Raw genomic sequence first — 20,644 nt, 5'->3', positions numbered from 1 at the left:
TGCTGGAAGCACGCTCCCAAGGCTCTCCCCTGCAGTATCCAGGTACAAGACGGGTTAAAAAGAGAGGGGGGGCACATAAATTTAGGCGCAAATCGATACAGACAAGCAGCTATTGGGAAAATCACTTATTAGCAGTGTAAATCCCTGTGTTATATAGCGCTGTGGTGTGTGCTGGCATACTCTCTCTCTGTCTCCCCAAAGGACTTTGTGGGGTCCTGTCCTCAGTCTGAGCATTCCCTGTGTGTGTGCGGTGTGTCGGTACGGCTGTGTCGACATGTTTGACGAGGAGGGTTACGTGGAGGCGGAACAGAGGCAGATAAGTATGGTGTTGCCCCCGACGGGGCCGACACCTGATTGGATGGATATGTGGAAGGTCTTAACCGACAGTGTCAACTCCTTACATAAAAGGTTCGATGACGCAACAGCCTTGGGACAGCTGGGGTCTCAGCCCGCGCCTGCCCAGGCGTCTCAGAAGCCGTCAGGGGCTCATAAACGCCCGCTAGCTCTGATGGTAGACACAGATGTCGACACGGAGTCTGACTCCAGTGTAGATGAGGATGAGACAAATGTACAGTCTACAAAAGCCATCCGATGCATGATTACTGCAATGAAAGATGTATTGCACATTTCTGATATTAACCCGGTTACCACCAAGAGGGGTATTATGTTTGGGGAGAAAAAGCAGCCAGTGACTTTTCCCCCATCTGATGAATTAAATGATTTGTGTGAAGAAGCGTGGAGTTCCCCTGATAAGAAACTAGTGATTTCTAAGAGGTTACTGATGGCGTACCCTTTCCCGCCAACGGATAGGTTACGTTGGGAAACATCCCCTAGGGTGGGCAAGGCGCTAACACGCTTATCTAAAAGGGTGGCACTGCCGTCTCAGGATACGGCCGCCCTAAAGGATCCTGCGGATAGAAAGCAGGAAGCTATCCTGAAGTCTGTGTATACACACTCTGGTACTCTACTGAGACCTGCTATTGCTTCAGCCTGGATGTGTAGTGCATGGACTGATACCCTGTCAGACAACATTGATTCCCTCGACAGGGATACTGTTTTGCTAACCATCGAACATATAAAAGACGTCGTCTTATATATGCGGGATGCACAGAGGGACATTTGCCTGCTGGCATCTAGAATTAATGCAATGTCCATTTCTGCCAGGAGAGCATTATGGACTCGGCAGTGGACAGGTGATGCTGATTCAAAAAAACACATGGAGGTTTTGCCTTATAAGGGTGAGGAATTGTTTGGGGACGGTCTCTCGGACCTCGTATCCACAGCAACGGCTGGGAAGTCGACTTTTTTACCTCAGGTTCCCTCACAGCCTAAGAAAGCACCGTATTATCAAATGCAGTCCTTTCGGCCTCAGAAAGGCAAGCGAGTCAGAGGAGCATCCTTTCTTGCCAGAGGCAAGGGTAGAGGAAAGAAGCTGCACCAGGCAGCCAGTTCCCAGGAACAAAAATCCTCCCCTGCTTCCACTAAGTCCACCGCATGACGTTGGGGCTCCACAGGCGGAGCCAGGTGCGGTGGGGGCGCGTCTCCGAAACGTCAGCAACCAGTGGGTTCGCTCACAAGTGGATCTCTGGGCTGTACATATTGTATCTCAGGGATACAAGCTGGAGTTCAAAGCGACTCCCCCTCGCCGTTACCTCAAATCAGCCTTGCCAGCTGCTCCCAAGGAAAGGGAGGTAGTACTGGCGGCAATTCACAAGCTGTACCTCCAGCAGGTGATAATCAAGGTCCCCCTCCTTCAACAAGGCAGGGGTTACTATTCCACAATGTTTGTGGTACCGAAACTGGACGGTTCGGTGAGACCCATCCTGATTTTAAAATCCTTGAACACTTATATAAAGAAGTTCAAGTTCAAAATGGAATCGCTCAGGGCGGTTATTGCAAGCCTGGAAGAGGGGGATTTTATGGTGTCGCTGGACATCAAGGATGCTTACTTGCATGTCCCCATTTACCCACCTCACCAGGAATACCTCAGGTTTGTGGTACAAGACTGTCATTACCAATTCCAGACGTTGCCATTTGGTCTCTCCACGGCACCGAGAATATTTACCAAGGTAATGGCCGAAATGATGATACTCCTTCGGAAGAAGGGAGTTATAATTATCCCGTACTTGGACGATCTCCTCATAAAGGCGAGGTCCGGAGAGCAGTTGTTGATCAGCGTAGCACTCTCTCAGGAAGTGTTGCAACAGCACGGCTGGATTCTGAATATCCCAAAGTCGCAGCTGATTCCTGCGACGCGTCTGCTTTTCCTGGGCATGATTCTGGACACAGAACAGAAGAAGGTGTTTCTCCCGGTGGAGAAGGCCCAGGAATTGTCATCTCTGGTCAGGGACCTCCTGAAACCAAAACAGGTGTCGGTGCATCACTGCACGCGAGTCCTGGGAAAGATGGTGGCTTCTTACGAAGCAATTCCCTTTGGCAGGTTCCATGCAAGGATCTTTCAGTGGGATCTGTTGGACAAATGGTCCGGATCGCATCTTCAGATGCATCGGTTGATCACCCTGTCCCCAAGGGCAAGGGTGTCTCTGCTGTGGTGGCTGCAGAGTGCTCATCTTCTCGAGGGCCGCAGGTTCGGCATACAGGACTGGGTCCTGGTGACCACGGATGCAAGCCTCCGAGGATGGGGGGCAGTCACTCAGGGAAGAAACTTCCAAGGACTGTGGTCAAGTCTGGAGACTTCACTACACATAAATATACTGGAACTAAGGGCCATTTACAACGCCCTGAGTCAAGCAGAGCCCCTGCTTCAAAACCACCCAGTACTGATTCAGTCAGACAACATCACGGCGGTCGCCCATGTAAACCGCCAGGGCGGCACGAGAAGCAGGATGGCAATGGCAGAAGCCACAAGGATTCTTCGATGGGCGGAGAATCACGTGCTAGCACTGTCAGCAGTGTTCATTCCGGGAGTGGACAACTGGGAAGCAGACTTCCTCAGCAGGCACGACCTCCACCCGGGAGAGTGGGGACTTCATCAAGAAGTCTTCACACAGATTGTAAATCGCTGGGAACTGCCACAGGTGGACATGATGGCGTCCCGCCTCAACAAAAAGCTAAAAAAATATTGCGCCAGGTCAAGGGACCCTCAGGCGATAGCTGTGGACGCACTAGTGACACCGTGGGTGTACCAGTCGGTTTATGTGTTCCCTCCTCTTCCTCTCATACCCAAGGTGCTGAGGATAGTAAGAAAGAGAGGAGTAAAAACTATACTCATCGTTCCGGATTGGCCAAGAAGAACTTGGTACCCAGAACTACAAGAAATGATCTCAGAGGACCCATGGCCTCTGCCTCTCAGACAGGACCTGTTACAGCAGGGGCCCTGTCTGTTCCAAGACTTACCGCGGCTGCGTTTGACGGCATGGCGGTTGAACGCCGGATCCTAACGGAAAAGGGCATTCCAGATGAAGTGATTCATACGCTGATAAATGCTAGGAAGGATGTGACTGTAAAGCATTATCACCGCATATGGCGGAAATATGTCGCTTGGTGTGAGGCCAGGAAGGCCCCAACAGAGGAATTCCAGCTGGGTCGATTTCTGCACTTCCTACAGTCAGGGGTGTCTATGGGCCTAAAATTGGGGTCCATAAAGGTCCAGATTTCGGCCCTATCTATTTTCTTTCAAAAAGAACTGGCTTCACTGCCTGAAGTTCAGACGTTTGTTAAGGGAGTGCTGCATATTCAGCCCCCTTTTGTGCCCCCAGTGGCACCTTGGGATTTTAACATTGTGTTGGATTTCCTAAAATCACACTGGTTTGAGCCACTTAAGACCGTGGAGCTAAAGTATCTCACGTGGAAGATGGTCATGCTGTTGGCCTTAGCTTCGGCTAGGCGTGTGTCAGAATTGGCGGCTTTGTCATGTAAAAGCCCATACCTGATCTTCCATATGGACAGGGCAGAATTGAGGACTCGTCCCCAATTTCTCCCAAAGGTGGTATCAGCGTTTCATTTGAACCAACCTATTGTGGTGCCTGCGGCTACTCGGGACTTGGAGGATTCCAAGTTGCTGGACGTGGTCCGGGCTTTGAAAATTTATGTTTCCAGGACGGCTGGAGTCAGAAAAACTGACTCGCTATTTATCCTGCATGCACCCAACAAGCTGGGTGCTCCTGCTTCAAAGCAGACTATTGCTCGCTGGATCTGTTGCACGATTCAGCTGGCACATTCTGCGGCTGGACTGCCGCATCCTAAATCAGTAAAAGCCCATTCCACAAGGAAGGTGGGCTCTTCTTGGGCGGCTGCCCGAGGGGTCTCTGCTTTACAGCTTTGCCGAGCTGCTACTTGGTCGGGTTCAAACACATTTGTTAAATTCTACAAGTTGGATACCCTGGCTGAGGAGGACCTTGAGTTTGCTCATTCGGTGCTGCAGAGTCATCCGCACTCTCCCGCCCGTTTGGGAGCTTTGGTATAATCCCCATGGTCCTTACGGAGTTCCCAGCATCCACTAGGACGTCAGAGAAAATAAGAATTTACTCACCGGTAATTCTATTTCTCGTAGTCCGTAGTGGATGCTGGGCGCCCGTCCCAACTGCGGACTCTCTGCAATACGTGTATATAGTTATTGCTTAACTAAGGGTTATTGTTATGAGCCATCCGTTTAGTGAGGCTCAGTCGTTGTTCATACTGTTAACTGGGTAAGGTTATCACAAGTTGTACGGTGTGATTGGTGTGGCTGGTATGAGTCTTACCCTGGATTCCAAATCCTTTCCTTGTTGTGTCAGCTCTTCCGGGCACAGTTTCCCTAACTGAGGTCTGGAGGAGGGGCATAGAGGGAGGAGCCAGTGCACACCAGATACTACCTAATCTTTCTTTTAGAGTGCCCAGTCTCCTGCGGAGCCCGTCTATTCCCCATGGTCCTTACGGAGTTCCCAGCATCCACTACGGACTACGAGAAATAGAATTACCGGTGAGTAAATTCTTATTTTTATTGCCAAACTATGCACTTTTACAGCCTGTATGGTTCTGGAAAAATACAGCAATGGATATAAAGGCAAAAAGCTCAACTACAACACTACTGTAAATGATACTATGTCTAATGATACTATGAGATACAGTATTGGTTTTGTTTCTCTTGATTTTTTTTTTTCCTTTTAATCTTTTAATTGTTTGGTCTTCCAAGTTGTAATTGCATTAGAAAACAACGGCGGTGGAGTTAATTATTATAGTTTATAATGATGTTTTGAGATAGTAAGACTGGCATTGTATCATTGCTCTTCTTAAATGCTTTTTCTTTTGCTGATACTGTAGTGATGTTTACGTCTCTAAATTCTCTTCAGCTTCATAATGCAGCAACAACACTGGCAACAGACTTGCTAAAATACCATGCTGATCACATAGTCCTTAAAGCACTGAAAATTGCTGGGGCTGAAGGAAACCTGGAAACGGTTGCAGAATATACTTGCAAGTTGTCAGAACAAAAGGAGCAACTTGTGGAAGTGAGTCTCATTTAACTGTTTGTTGTGTTGTCTGTAATGTATAGTATAGAGCGATAGATAGATATCACTTCTTTAACATGTTGACATTTTTGGCATCTTATCAGTTTCACTTTTCTGAGACTGACAATTTCATATATGCCTGTTAACGAATATTGAATTGAAATAACAAGCGATAACTAAATTTATGCTATGGGTAAAAATTAGGACTCTAACCAGGTTTCTGATGAATATATGAAAAATATAATATATATATAATATAATAATATACCCATATGGCTTTATAGTTGATGGCTGGGTACTGGGAATAAGTTTCATAACAATAAGTTATTTGTAATATTACAAGATTTGTCATATTAATAGATGGACCGTAATTTGCTTGTTTTGCATTTCTAACTAATAATAATAATAATAATAATACTTTATTATCATCAATAGTTCAAGAAAGACATGAACAATCATCAAAACTAAAAGCAAGCATATACAAAAACCATAAGAGCAGAAAGAGCACTTCTCAAACTAAAACACTTCCAATTATCTCGATTTTGTCCGGTTTCACATATTTATTGCTGTTGGGAAAAAACTACCCCTTAACCGGTTAGTCCGACAGAGAATAGAACGATAATGCCTATTAGATGGCAGCACAGAAAACATCCCCACATTTGGATGAGATAGATATTCCAAGATACTTCTCACCTTAGTGAGGAGCCTTTTTTTATATATATATATATATATATATATATATATATATATCCTGAATACAGTGCAAACTAACTCCAATAACTCTATTCACAGTTTTTACCACTCTCTGAAGGGACTTACGTTCTGCGGAAGTGCAATTGCCAAACCATACCATAATTCCATATGTAAGAACGCTCTCTAAAATGGCCAAATAAAAATTAACTAAAATCTCCTTACATATTCCTGCCATACAGTACGTATTTTCCTCAGTAAAAACAGGCGTTGTTGGGCTTTTTTAACAGCACATCGTGTATGAGTACACCAGGACAAATCATTGGAGATGTTAATACCCAGGAATTTAAAAGACTCAACCGTCTCTACTTCCTGATCATTTACAACTATAGGACAAAAGGGCTGCTTATGCGATTTCCTAAAATGTAAAATAATTTCTTTAGTTGTTTTTTTTACATTTAAGATTAAGTGATTGGTTTGACTCCAAGCCTCTCACCTAGCGACCCCAGATCTATGGGGGTCATTCCGAGTTGTTCGCTCGGTAATTTTTTTTGCATCGCAGCGATTTTCCGCTTAGTGCGCATGCGCTATGTCCGCAGTGCGACTGCGCCAAGTAAATTTGCTATGCAGGTAGGAATTTTACTCACGGCTTTTTCATCGTTCTGGTGATCGTAGTGTGATTGACAGCAGTGGCGTAACTACTGCCCCCGCAGTCCTCGCGGTGGCTTGGGGGCGAGGGGCTGCGGGGGCGCCACTGACTTTGCACAGATTGACATGTCAATCTGCGGTCTCCCTCCCTGCTGTAAGGACTTGGAGGGACACGGAGCACATAGCGCGTCTCTCCTGTGTCCCTCCTGGCTCTCCCCCGGCCGGTCTAAGTGCCGTTCGTGAGCTCTGATTGGCTCACGAACCGGCACTTCCTTTATTAGACTTGCCGGGGGAGAGCCAGGAGGGACACAGGAGAGACGCGCTATGCGCTCAGTGTCCCTCCAACACAAAGGTGCGGGGGGGAGGGAGAGGAGAGCAGGCACTGGGCGCATATACCTGGCACTGGGGGCATATACCTGGCACTGTGGGGGAGGATCTGGTGCTGGGGGCATATACCTGGCACTGGGGGCATATACCTGGCACTGTGGGGGTAGATCTGGCACTGGGGGCATATACCTGGCACTGGGGGCATATACCTGGCACTGGGGGGGAAGATCTGGCACTGGGGGCATATACCTGGCACTGGGGGCATATACCTGGCACTGGGGGCATATACCTGGCACTGGGGGCATATACCTGGCACTGTGGGCATATACCTGGCACTGTGGGCATATACCTGGCACTGGGGGCATATACCTGGCACTGTGGGGGAAGATCTGGCACTGGGGGCATATACCTGGCACTGGGGGCATATACCTGGCACTGTGGGGGAAGATCTGGCACTGGGGGCATATACCTGGCACTGTGGGGGAAGATCTGGCACTGGGGGCATATACCTGGCACTGTGGGGGAAGATCTGGCACTGGGGGCATATACCTGGCACTGGGGGCATATACCTGGCACTGGGGGCATATACCTGGCACTGTGGGGGTAGATCTGGCACTGGGGGCATATACCTGGCACTGGGGGCATATACCTGGCACTGGGGGCATATACCTGGCACTGTGGGCATATACCTGGCACTGGGTTCATATACCTGGCACTATGGGGGAGGATCTGGCACTGGGGGCATATACCTGGCACTGGGGGCATATACCTGGCACTGTGGGGGTAGATCTGGCACTGGGGGCATATACCTGGCACTGGGGGCATATACCTGGCACTGGGGGCATATACCTGGCACTGTGGGGGAAGATCTGGCACTGGGGGCATATACCTGGCACTGTGGGGGTAGATCTGGCACTGGGGGGGGCATATACCTGGCACTGGGGGCATATACCTGGCACTGTGGGGGAAGATCTGCCACTGGGGGCATATACCTGGCACTGGGGGCATATACCTGGCACTGTGGGGGAAGATCTGGCACTGGGGGCATATACCTGGCACTGGGGGCATATTCCTGGCACTGTGGGGGAAGATCTGGCACTGGGGGCATATACCTGGCACTGTGGGGGAAGATCTGGCACTGGGGGCATATACCTGGCACTGGGGGCATATACCTGGCACTGTGGGGGAAGATCTGGCACTGGGGGCATATACCTGGCACTGGGGGCATATACCTGGCACTGTGGGGGAAGATCTGGCACTGGGGGCATATACCTGGCACTGTGGGGGAGCAGGCACTGAGGGGGCATATGTGGCACTGTGGAGGAATATTTGGCACTGGGGGTAGCAGGCACTGAGGGGGCATATGTGGCACTGGGGGAGGGGTATATTTGGCACTGGGGGCATGTACCTGGCACTGGGGGCATATACCTGGCACTGTGGGGGAAGATCTGGCACTGGGGGCATATACCTGGCACTGGGGGCATATACCTGGCACTGGGGCCATATACCTGGCACTGTGGGCATATACCTGGCACTGTGGGCATATACCTGGCACTGTGGGCATATACCTGGCACTGTGGGGGAAGATCTGGCACTGGGGGCATATACCTGGCACTGTGGGGGAAGATCTGGCACTGGGGGCATATACCTGGCACTGTGGGGGAAGATCTGGCACTGGGGGCATATACCTGGCACTGGGGGCATATACCTGGCACTGTGGGGGTAGATCTGGCACTGGGGGCATATACCTGGCACTGGGGGCATATACCTGGCACTGGGGGCATATACCTGGCACTGGGGGCATATACCTGGCACTATGGGGGAGGATCTGGCACTGGGGGCATATACCTGGCACTGGGGGCATATACCTGGCACTGTGGGGGTAGATCTGGCACTGGGGGCATATACCTGGCACTGGGGGCATATACCTGGCACTGTGGGGGAAGATCTGGCACTGGGGGCATATACCTGGCACTGTGGGGGTAGATCTGGCACTGGGGGCATATACCTGGCACTGGGGGCATATACCTGGCACTGTGGGGGAAGATCTGCCACTGGGGGCATATACCTGGCACTGGGGGCATATACCTGGCACTGTGGGGGAAGATCTGGCACTGGGGGCATATACCTGGCACTGGGGGCATATACCTGGCACTGTGGGGGTAGATCTGGCACTGTGGGCATATACCTGGCACTGTGGGCATATACCTGGCACTGGGGGCAAATACCTGGCACTGTGGGGGAAGATCTGGCACTGGGGGCATATACCTGGCACTGGGTGCATATACCTGGCACTGTGGGGGAAGATCTGGCACTGGGGGCATATACCTGGCACTGTGGGGGAATATCTGGCACTGGGGGCATATACTTGGCACTGTGGGGGAATATCTGGCACTGGGGGCATATACCTGGCACTGTGGGGGAATATTTGGCACTGGGGGGAGCAGGCACTGAGGGGGCATATGTGGCACTGTGGGGGAAGATCTGGCACTGGGGGCATATACCTGGCACTGGGGGCATATACCTGGCACTGTGGGGGAAGATCTGGCACTGGGGGCATATACCTGGCACTGTGGGGGAAGATCTGGCACTGGGGGCATATACCTGGCACTGGGGGCATATACCTGGCACTGTGGGGGAAGATCTGGCACTGGGGGCATATACCTGGCACTGTGGGGGAGCAGGCACTGAGGGGGCATATGTGGCACTGTGGAGGAATATTTGGCACTGGGGGTAGCAGGCACTGAGGGGGCATATGTGGCACTGGGGGAGGGGTATATTTGGCACTGGGGGCATGTACCTGGCACTGGGGGCATATACCTGGCACTGTGGGGGAATATCTGGCACTGGGGGCATATGTGGCACTGGGAGCACGGCACTAGCAACAAGCACTACCCCCTAGCAACGAGCATGACACCCAGTGCATGAAACCCCTGGCAACGAGCATGACACCCAGTGCATGAAACCCCTGGCAACGAGCATGACACCCTGAGCATGAAAACCCCTGGCACCATGCATGGAACCAAGAGCATGAAACCCCTGGCAACGAGCAGGTAATTTAAAAGTAATTAGAAGCCTTACTGTAGAACTTAATGTGTAATGGGCATTACGGTGTGTGGCATAATGTATCACAAACATTGCGGTGTGTGTCATAATGTGTCGGGCATTACGGTGTGTTGTATACTATATCACGGGCATTGTGGTATAATGTCTCAGGATCATTGTGGTGTGTGTCATACTGTGTCACAGACATTGTATGTGCTATAATGTATCAGGGGCATTGCAGTGTGTAGCATAATGTATAACGGGCATTGCGATTCCTGTCATAATGTGTCACAGGCATTACGGTGTGTGGCATAATGTGTCGGGGGCATTACAGTGTGTGCATATTGTGTCATGTGCATGGTTGTGTGTGGCATAATGTCTAAGGGCCATTGCAGTATGTGGAATAATGTATACTGGGCATTACTATAAGGAGGAAAAATGACAAATAATGTAAGGGGCATGAATCAGGATTATTTTTCATTCCTGTGGTGGCTAACGTCTGGGCGTGCAGGTTGCAAAACTGGGGTATAAGGTAGTCTTTTCCTGCAATACCACGCCCCTTTACGCGAATCCACGCCCATTTTAACGAAACCACACCCCCTTTTTGGCGGCGCGCGCCACATATTTGTCCCTTTGCTAATGCCAATTATGGGGGGTAATTGGGGGGGGAGGGCGCCGAAGGATTTTTTGGCTTGGGGGAGGAAAACTTCTAGTTACGCCACTGATTGACAGGAAGTGGGTGTTACTGGGCGGAAACTGGCCGTTTTATGGGTGTGTGCGGAAAAACGCTACAGTTTCTGGGAAAAACGCGGGAGTGGCTGGAGAAACGGGGGAGTGTCTGGGCGAACGCTGGGTGTGTTTGTGACGTCAAACCAGGAACGACAAGCACTGAACTGATCGCAGATGCCGAGTAAGTCTGGAGCTACTCAGAAACTGCTAAGAGAGGTGTAATCGCAATATTGCGAATCTTTCGTTCGCAATTTTAAGAAGCTAAGATTCACTCCCAGTAGGCGGCGGCTTAGCGTGAGTAAATCTGCTAAAAGAAGCTTGCGAGCGAACAACTCGGAATGAGGGCCTATATTCTAACTCATCATTCTTACTAACTAAACCTACAACTGCAGTATCGTCGGCAAATTTAATAATGTGAACTGACTCCGATTTAGAAATACAATCATAAGTAAACAGGGAGTACAGCAGGGGACTCAGTACACAACCCTGAGGCACCCCCGTACTAACTACAAGCTCGCTAGACAGAGAATTATGCAGTCTAACAGATTGGGGCCTATTTGTCCAAAAATCCAAAATCCATCTGCACACAAAATTATTTACGGTATATACTCGAGTATAAGCCGACTTTTTCAGCACTTTTTTTTGTGCTGAAAAAGCCACCTCGGCTTATACTCGAGTCAGCATTAGGAGGGACACGGAGAGCACAGCGCGCGGCTCTCCTGTGTCCCTCCTGCATCTCCGGCGGCAGCGGCGTGTGTGTGTTAAAGGAAGTGCACGAACCGGCACTTCCTTTAACACACGCCGCTGGAGACGCAGGAGAGCCGCGCGCTGCGCTCTCCGTGTCCCTTCTTCAGAAGACAGCGCGGGAGCGACGGAGGGTAAGTATCTAGCACTGTGGGGCATATCTGCCACTGTGGGGCATATCTGGCACACCTGGCACTGTGGGACATATCTGGCACTGTGGGGCATATCTGGCACTGTGGGGCATAGCTGACACTGTGGGGCATATCTGGCACATCTGGCACTGTGGGGCATATCTGGCACATCTGGCACTGTGGGGCATATCTGGCACATCTGGCACTGTGGGGCATATCTGGCACTGTGGGGCATATCTGGCACATCTGGCACTGTGGGGCATATCTGGCACATCTGACACTGTGGGGCATATCTGGCATTATGATGTCTGTGTACGGGTAGAGCTGTATTTCCCACCCTAGGCTTATACTCGAGTCAGTAAGTTTTCCCAGGTTTTTGTGGTAAAATTAGGTGCCTCGGCTTATATTCGGGTCGATTTATACTCGAGTATATACGGTAATCCTAACTGAGATAATTTACACACTAACGATGTTGGGATTACCGTATTAAACGCTGAACTGTAATCCACAAACAAAATTCTCGCAAAAGAACATGTGGATTCTAGATGGGTAACTACTAACCAGAGATGTATCAGACCTTGGAGAGAAAGTACCAACCAATCAGCTTGTAATATTTCAGACACAGCTTGTAAAATGGCAGTTAGTAGCTGATTGGATTATACATTATCTCTCTACTTTATATATCTTCAAAGTTTAATGCATACCCAAAACAAGAGGAAACTTCTCCTTCCCTTTACAGTTATCCTACAGTAGAGTACAATGACTTAGTTTGTGATACTGATATGCGATATGTGATACTGTGCGTTTACACAAACACAATGTCATTCTTTATCTAGAAGTTGGCATTTGGAGTGTGATCATGAAATTATATTGTTTCTGTCCCATTCAAGGATAACACATCAGAAGAACACACAAATCACCATCCCATACAACTAAAACAACTCAGTCATTTAATCTTGTCTAGATGTACAGAATCATAAAATAACTATGTAGATATATTTTCTGATGGCGTTGTCATTTTCATTACTAAGGAATTTATGTTGTTGCTTGTAGACATGTCGGTTGTTGAGACATGTTTCGGGGACAGAACCTCTGGAAATTACATGTATTCATGCAGAAGACACGTTTCAGGTGACTGGTCCTCAGGTATGGAAATCCACTTTCTGTTACTATATGTGATAGCCAGAAAAAAAGTGCTCTGTTTACATCAGGTGAAATTTGTGATGATTACTGAATGTATTAATAATAAATATAATAAAATAAACCTCAAAAACAAAACCTCTTTGTGTATGAAATATTTAACAACCTCAACCTAACTGTAAATAAAGGAGAATTTTATAGACCTAATTAAAAAATTTTACTTCACAGGATAGCTGCCAAATTATACCTATAGCGGAAGTAGTTACAATGGGAGGAGAAGTATATAGAGTAAAGGCTATATATATATAAGTATATATATATATATATATATATATTATATACATCTAACAAAACTCTCCTCCTGCGCTAATTAAATTACAAACAATTTGGTCAAATATTGATAGGCTGCCCTATTTCACTAAGTCCCCTGTTAGCAGGAACAAAGGTAGAAGACATGCAGCAATAGCGAATTTGGCGCCTAGGGGTTGCTATAACACCCCTACTTCAAACAAACCATATATTGGTATATCACAATTTATAAAATATGATAATTTGTAAAAAAAAAACAGTCTGTGGGTTCCAATACACATATTTATTAAAATTCATAAAAAACCATCAGTGTCCGTAATGGTATAAAAGTTCTTTGGTAATTTTCTCCCCCTACCAACATCAAGTGGGGGTCCAAATGAGCAAGTGTACAGATATTTCTTTCACATAATCCTCCTTCTAATACTGTAGATTGGAGGTCGCATCACAAAAAGATAGATAACCCAATGCGTTTCGTCTCATGCAGAGACTTCATCAGGGGTGTATCTACAATAGTAGAACATAATTTAAGACATTTGTTTACATTTTGACAGATAATTACGATCAGAACAGTAATTGGAACACATTAAGAATAACAGACCATTGGAACAAACAGAAAATGGTGGGATGGGAAGAAAGGTAAAATAAGGTATATAGGCACATACCTCACTAATGCAGTTATCACCAATAAATTAAGTTGTAGAAAGTTGTAGAAACGATTGCTCATTATCAATCAAGTAAGTCACAAAGTATTAAACTCGTGACCGAAAGTGCCTGTTGAAGAGACATTCTTATTTGTATACATTCATTAAAAAAAATAAAGCATTCATACCAGACACTTCTATGAAGGGACACATACCTGATGAATTCTAACACATGCGTATGATACTTAGGAGATCAGATTCAATGGATGATATCAATAGTATTCAACCTGGTTGGTAGGGGGAGAAAATTACCAAAGAACTTTTATACCATTACGGCCACTGATGTTTTTTTATGAATTTTAAAAAATATGCGTATTGGAACCCATGGACTGTTTTTTACAAATTATCATATCTTATAAATTGTGATATACCAATATATGGTTTGTATGAAGTAGGGGTTTTATAGCAACCCTTAGGCGCCAATTTCACTATTGCTACACAAATATATATATATATATATATATACACTGCTCAAAAAAATAAAGGGAACACTAAAATAACACATCCTAGATCTGAATGAATTAAATATTCTTATTAAATACTTTGTTCTTTACATAGTTGAATGTGCTGACAACAAAATCACACAAAAATTATCAATGGAAATCAAATTTATTAACCCATGTAGGTCTGGATTTGGAGTCACCCTCAAAAGTAAAGTGGAAAAACACACTACAGGCTGATCCAAGTTTGATGTAATGTCCTTAAAACAAGTCAAAATGAGGCTCAGGAGTGTCTGTGGCCTCCTCGTGCCTGTATGACCTCCCTACAACGCCTGGGAATGCTCCTGATGAGGTGGCGGATGGTCTCCTGAGGGATCTCCTCCCAGACCTGGACTAAAGAATCCGCCAACTCCTGGACAGTCTGTGGTGCAACGTGGCATTGGTGGATGGAGCGAGACATGATGTCCCAGATGTGCTCAATTGGATTCAGGTCTGGGGAACGGGCGGGCCAGTCCATAGCATCAATGCCTTCGTCTTGCAGGAACTGCTGACACACTCCAGCCACATGAGGTCTAGCATTGTCTTGCATTAGGAGGAACCCAGGGCCAACCGCACCAGCATATGGTCTCACAAGGGGTCTGAGGATCTTATCTCAGTACCTAATGGCAGTTAGGCTACCTCTGGCGAGCACATGGAGGACTGTGCGGCCCCCCAAAGAAATGCCACCCCACACCATTACTGACCCACTGCCAAACCGGTCATGCTGGAGGATGTTGCAGGCAGCAGAACGTTCTCCTTGGCGTCTCCAGACTCTGTCACGTCTGTCACATGTGCTCAGTGAGAACCTGCTTTCATCTGTGAAGAGCACAGGGCGCCAGTGGCGAATTTGCCAATCTTGGTGTTCTCTGGCAAATGCCAAACGTCCTGCACGGTGTTGGGCTGTAAGCACAACCCCCACCTGTGGGCGTCGGGCCCTCATACCACCCTCATGGAGTCTGTTTCTGATCGTTTGAGTAGACACATGCACATTTGTGGCTTGCTGGAGGTCATTTTGCAGGGCTCTGGCAGTGCTCCTCCTGTTCCTCCTTGCACAAAGGCGGAGGTAGCGGTACTGCTGCTGGGTTGTTGCCCTCCTACGGCCTCCTCCACGTCTCCTGATGTACTGGCCTGTCTCCTGGAAGCGCCTCCATGCTCTGGACACTACGCTGACAGACACAGCAAACCTTCTTGCCACAGCTCGCATTGATGTGCCATCCTGGATGAGCTGCACTACCTGAGCCACTTGTGTGGGTTGTAGGGAGGTCATACAGGCACGTGGAGGCCACACACACTACTGAGCCTCATTTTGACTTGTTTTAAGGAGATTACATCAAAGTTGGATCAGCCTGTAGTGTGTTTTTCCACTTTACTTTTGAGGGTGACTCCAAATCCAGACCTCCATGGGTTAATAAATTTGATTTCCATTGATAATTTTTGTGTGATTTTGTTGTCAACACATTCAACTATGTAAAGCACAAAGTATTTAATAAGAATATTTCATTCATTGAGATCTAGGATGTGTTATTTTAGTGTTCCCTTTATTTTTTTGAGCAGTATATATATATACACATATATACACACATATATATATATATATATATATATACAGTGTGTGTGTGTGTATGTATATATATATATATATATATATGACAAAAACAAAAGTACCCTTCCTGCGCTGAGGCTGAGCAGCACCCCTGAAAGGTCCCCTGTTAGTGGGATCTTGGAAATAGATACAAACAATAAATACAGAGTGCGCTGAGGCAGTGCAACTGGCCGATAATTAGTCACTTCCAGATTCAAGGAATAATCTTCTCTTGAGTTCTTTATTCTCTAAGCTCCTGATTAAAGCCTAAAGAGAAACCCTCTCACCAAAGAAAATCACCTGACAAAAATATACAGTTTAGTAAAAGAAGATACTTTGTGTAAAATATTCTTTAATTCATACTGAAAAAGGATTTTTTGACAATATAAAACATATTAAAATACAATGTTTGGTACACACACCAAAAATGCTTATGATGTTTTAATGACAGTCCTCCTCACCTTACGGTGTGAGCTCTTGTAGGAATAGTCGCAGCAAAGAGATAGTTTACAATAATTGATAAAACCTACGCGTTTCATCCAATCGGACTTCTTCAGGGGTATAATTTGTCTAAAAATATATGATGTATTCCATTCCACTAGAAATATCTCTATCTTGGAAACTTTCTTTTTCAAGATGACTTAGAATCCAATATATCACCAGCAGAATGGGATCCGAAAACCAGCCTAAAGGCAATATGAAGGTTGATTAACTGGAAGCCTTAAAGAATAGTCGAAACCATAAGGGACGGTGAAAACGATTTGCCACCGTTTATGGAAATATTTAATGGTTGACGACAACCGCTAGAGATATCTCTATTTTGATCTTTCTCTGTTACAAGATGATTTGAGTTGCCACCATTTATGGAAATGTATCTCTAATGATTGGTGACGACCAAACTGTAAAATCTAGGGCCTCTTCCTGACACGGTTTAAAAAGCCAATTTGCACACAGGATCAGTGGTATAAGGTACAATACAAACAAGACCAATGGTACTGTATATAGTGATGCTCCAATGGTTAGCACTTAAATGGATTCCAACACGCCAGCTAAGTATGTGTTCACAGCAATCAGGAAGGGAGATCTCCCTTCCTGATTGCTGTGAACACATACTCAGCTGGCGTGTTGGAATCCATTTAAGTGCTAACCATTGGAGCGTCACTATATACCATTGGTCTTGTTTGCATTGTACCTTATAACACTGATCCTGTGTGCAAATTGGCTTATTAAACCATGTTAGGAAGAGGCCCTAGATTTTACTGTTTGGTCGTCACCAATCATTAGAGATCCATTTCCATAAACGGTGGCAACCCGTGTTCATTGCCCTTTATGGTTTCCATCTTTATGGCTTCCTGTTTGCCAATCTTCATATTACTCTAATCCTGCTTTTTAGATCCCATTCTACCTGTGATATATTGAATTTCAATCAAATCATCTTGTAACAGAGAAAGATCAAAATAGAGATATCTCTAGCGGTTGTCGTCAACCATTAAATATTTCCATAAACGGTGGCAAATCGTTTTCACCGTCCCTTATGGTTTCGACTATTCTTTAAGGCTTCCAGTTCATCAACCGTCATATTGCTTTTAGGCTGGTTTTCGGATCCCATTCTGCTGGTGATATATTGGCTTCTAAGTCACCTTGAAAAAGAAAGTTTCCGAGATAGAGATATTTCTAGTGGAATGGAATACATCATATATTTTTAGACAAATTATACCCCTGAAGAAGTCCGATTGGATGAAACGCGTAGGGTTTATCAATTATTGTACACTATCTCTTTGCTGTGACTATTCCTCCAAGAGCTCACACCGTAAGGTGAGGACTGTCATTATAACATCATAAGCATTTTTGGTGTGTGTACCAAACATTGTATTTTAATATGTTTTATATTGTCAAAAAATCCTTTTTCAGTATGAATTAAAGAATATTTTACACAAAGTATCTTCTTTTACTAAACTGTATATTTTTGTCGGGTGATTTTCTCTGGTGAGAGGGTTTCTCTTTAGGCTTCAATCAGGAGCTGTCTAAGAGAATAAAGAACTCAAGAGAAGTTTATTCCTTGAATCTGGAAGTGACTAATTATCGGCCAGTTGCACTGCCTCAGCGCACTCTGTATTTATTGTTTATATATATATATATATATATATACTGTGTATATGTACACAGTGTATATGTGTATATATACTGTGTATATATATATATATATATATATACATAGAGAGAGAGAAGAAACCTTTTTTTTGTGTGTGTGCGTTTTTGTCGGTTGCACGGTTCCCTCTACTGTGTTTCTCCCTACCCCACTACCTGTCTTTGGGCCTAATTCAGACCTGATCGTAGATTTAGCACATTTACGATCAGCTTCCCTGACATGCGGGGGGATGTCCAGCACAGGGCTAGCCCGCCCCGCATGTCAGGCCCTACCCCGCTGCACAAGTACAAAAGTGTGATGCTTTTGTACTTGGCGTAGCTCCATACCAGCGCAGCTCCTGCTCGCTGGCAGGGAGCTACTTGTCGCTGTCCGGGTCACAGCGGCTGCGTGTGATGTCATGCAGCTGCCGCGGCCCACCCCCCGCAAAGTCCGGACACGCCTGCGTTGCCCGGACTGCCTTCCTAAAATGGCGACCAAATGCTGCTGGCCCGCCCACTCCTGCCCAGCGTCTGCCTATGCCTGTCAATCAGGCAGAGGCGATGGCAGGGCTGAGATGGCCGTCTGCTGTCTGGCATGCGAAAACGCACAGCAGCGATCAGGTCTGAATTAGGCCCCTTATTTTTTAACTGCAAAACAAGATGATCCAGACCTAGCTGAAATGGCCATGATACTGACAGCTTGGGTGTATCAGTGTTACTATTCTCCCAATTTTTCTCACTAATGGACATGGACCAAAGAGTGTAAGCTGCTAAATAAAGTAAAGTTTCTCTTTCTTGGCTGACCCACCAATTATAGCTTGGCATCTCAGAGTCATGGTGTGAGTACCCCAAGCTTTTTTTTAGACATTTTCAGATATTTAGATTTTTAGGATAAGAATAGGCAAGAAGCTGCTTTTCAGGTGATTTCCTGCATCTGGTTCAGGGCTTTGAAAAATGGCCCCAGTACACTGCCATCATCAAAATGTCTTCAAATCCTACATTGTACTACAGTGTAAAACAAGCACAGTTATCCTGCTGCTGCTGAGTCCCGGCTCCTCTGACAGGATATGATGTGTCATCATCACAGCTGCTGCTACTGGTAGAGACAGCAGAGATCCAGGCACACCTTCAGGTAACCATGTGCCTGTAGCTGCACTCCCTTGGGTCCCTGTGCTGATCCAGCACTAGTACTTGTAACAATATGGGGTAATTATCTCAGTAGCGGGGTGTTTTGGTGCAGTGTTTAAGTGCTAAGTCACCGCTTTTCAGGTAAATAAATGAATTAGTGCTTTACTGTCAGCATAAAATCAGGAACAAAATAATAAATGCCTAGCTCCATACAGGGCAACTAACTCACATATTGACCCCTCTCTATAAAGCAGCTAGTCTCCAAGCACAAGTGTCTTCAAAGTCTTTCCAGACCTGTCTCTCACAGGTATAGTTAGCCTGGCCTCGCTTGGCCTTTGACTTTTCACCCAAAGTCTCAGTCCTGCTCCAGCCTAGTCTTTTGGCTTGCTGCCACAACTCCACAAATCAGAGTCAAAATATAGGTAGGTAGAATCCTGGACCCTGGCCTGCTTGACTTTGACTGCAGCCACAGCTGGGCTCTGTCTGCATAAGCAGTCTTTTCTGATGCTACAGTCTTCCAGACTGACTTCCTGTGCAGCTCCATCTGCACTGTCTGACTGTCCTCCAGCCTCTCCTGGGCCCTCTGTGCAAAGGGCAGTACCTAGGTGTGTTCCCACACTGAATACGCTGTTCGCCAGCACCACCTCTGGTGATTCTGCAACACTATACATCATCATTTCCCTGTAATTATGGTGTGTGTCTCACATAAGGGGCCAGTTGGGATTTTCTGGGCTAATCCAACTTCCAAACCGATGCCCAATCTGCACCCGGTGCCCAGGGCATTTGCTGCACTTGCCCCAAGCTTGTTACACTACTGTTTTATGTCTTTGTGTCTTGGAAGATTGTTAGGCTGGGTAACCACACTAAACACCAGTGAAATGCATTTAAAATGCAATTTTATTTTACATGTAGCAGTGTTACTTGTATTGGCGAGATCATTGCAGGTCACTCCATTGTTCTTACTGTGTGTGTATGTATTAAGCTCATTAAATGAATCAGGCAACTATCAGAAACCTCAAGACTGCTGTAATTCCTGAACACAAGTGACGTTGCAGTTGTATCCTTATTGTTATTATTAATACTAATATCTATGTAGCCTACAGTCACATATAGTAGTGTAAAATACTAAAATAAATAGTAAGTATGCCTTTTTGATCTTGTCATGTTATTCTGTTTCTTCCAGATTGTATCCGCAGCAGAAACGTTAGCCCTACATCCAACCAGTAAGATTGCTAAAGAAAACTTGGATGTCTTTTGTGAAGCCTGGGAGTCACAACTGAATGACATGTCCATTTTGGTGCGTGAAATTAATGATGTGTTTGAGGGAAGACGAGGTAAGAATGATGTTACTTTAAAACAACTTTTAACCACTAAAATATTGTGGGGAAGGGGAGACGAGAACTTCAGGTACAAA

At 46.2% G+C, this 20,644-nt stretch overlaps 1 protein-coding gene across 3 annotated transcripts in view; it reads left to right on the top strand.

Moving 5' to 3' along the window:
• The window catches only part of CTNNAL1 (catenin alpha like 1), a 560,796-nt gene that overhangs the window by 457,856 nt on the left and 82,296 nt on the right, over positions 1-20,644 (top strand). For all 3 annotated transcript variants that reach the window (XM_063922923.1, XM_063922925.1, XM_063922924.1), the window contains exons 9-11: positions 5,292-5,450; positions 12,818-12,910; positions 20,414-20,564. In XM_063922923.1, coding sequence (XP_063778993.1) covers positions 5,292-5,450; positions 12,818-12,910; positions 20,414-20,564 — 403 coding nt within the window. The remainder of the gene's footprint in view (positions 1-5,291; positions 5,451-12,817; positions 12,911-20,413; positions 20,565-20,644) is intronic.

This window comes from Pseudophryne corroboree, chromosome 5, assembly GCF_028390025.1.
Source record: "Pseudophryne corroboree isolate aPseCor3 chromosome 5, aPseCor3.hap2, whole genome shotgun sequence".
Classification (NCBI taxonomy): domain Eukaryota; kingdom Metazoa; phylum Chordata; class Amphibia; order Anura; family Myobatrachidae; genus Pseudophryne; species Pseudophryne corroboree.
This window is presented reverse-complemented; position numbering and strand designations above follow the sequence as displayed.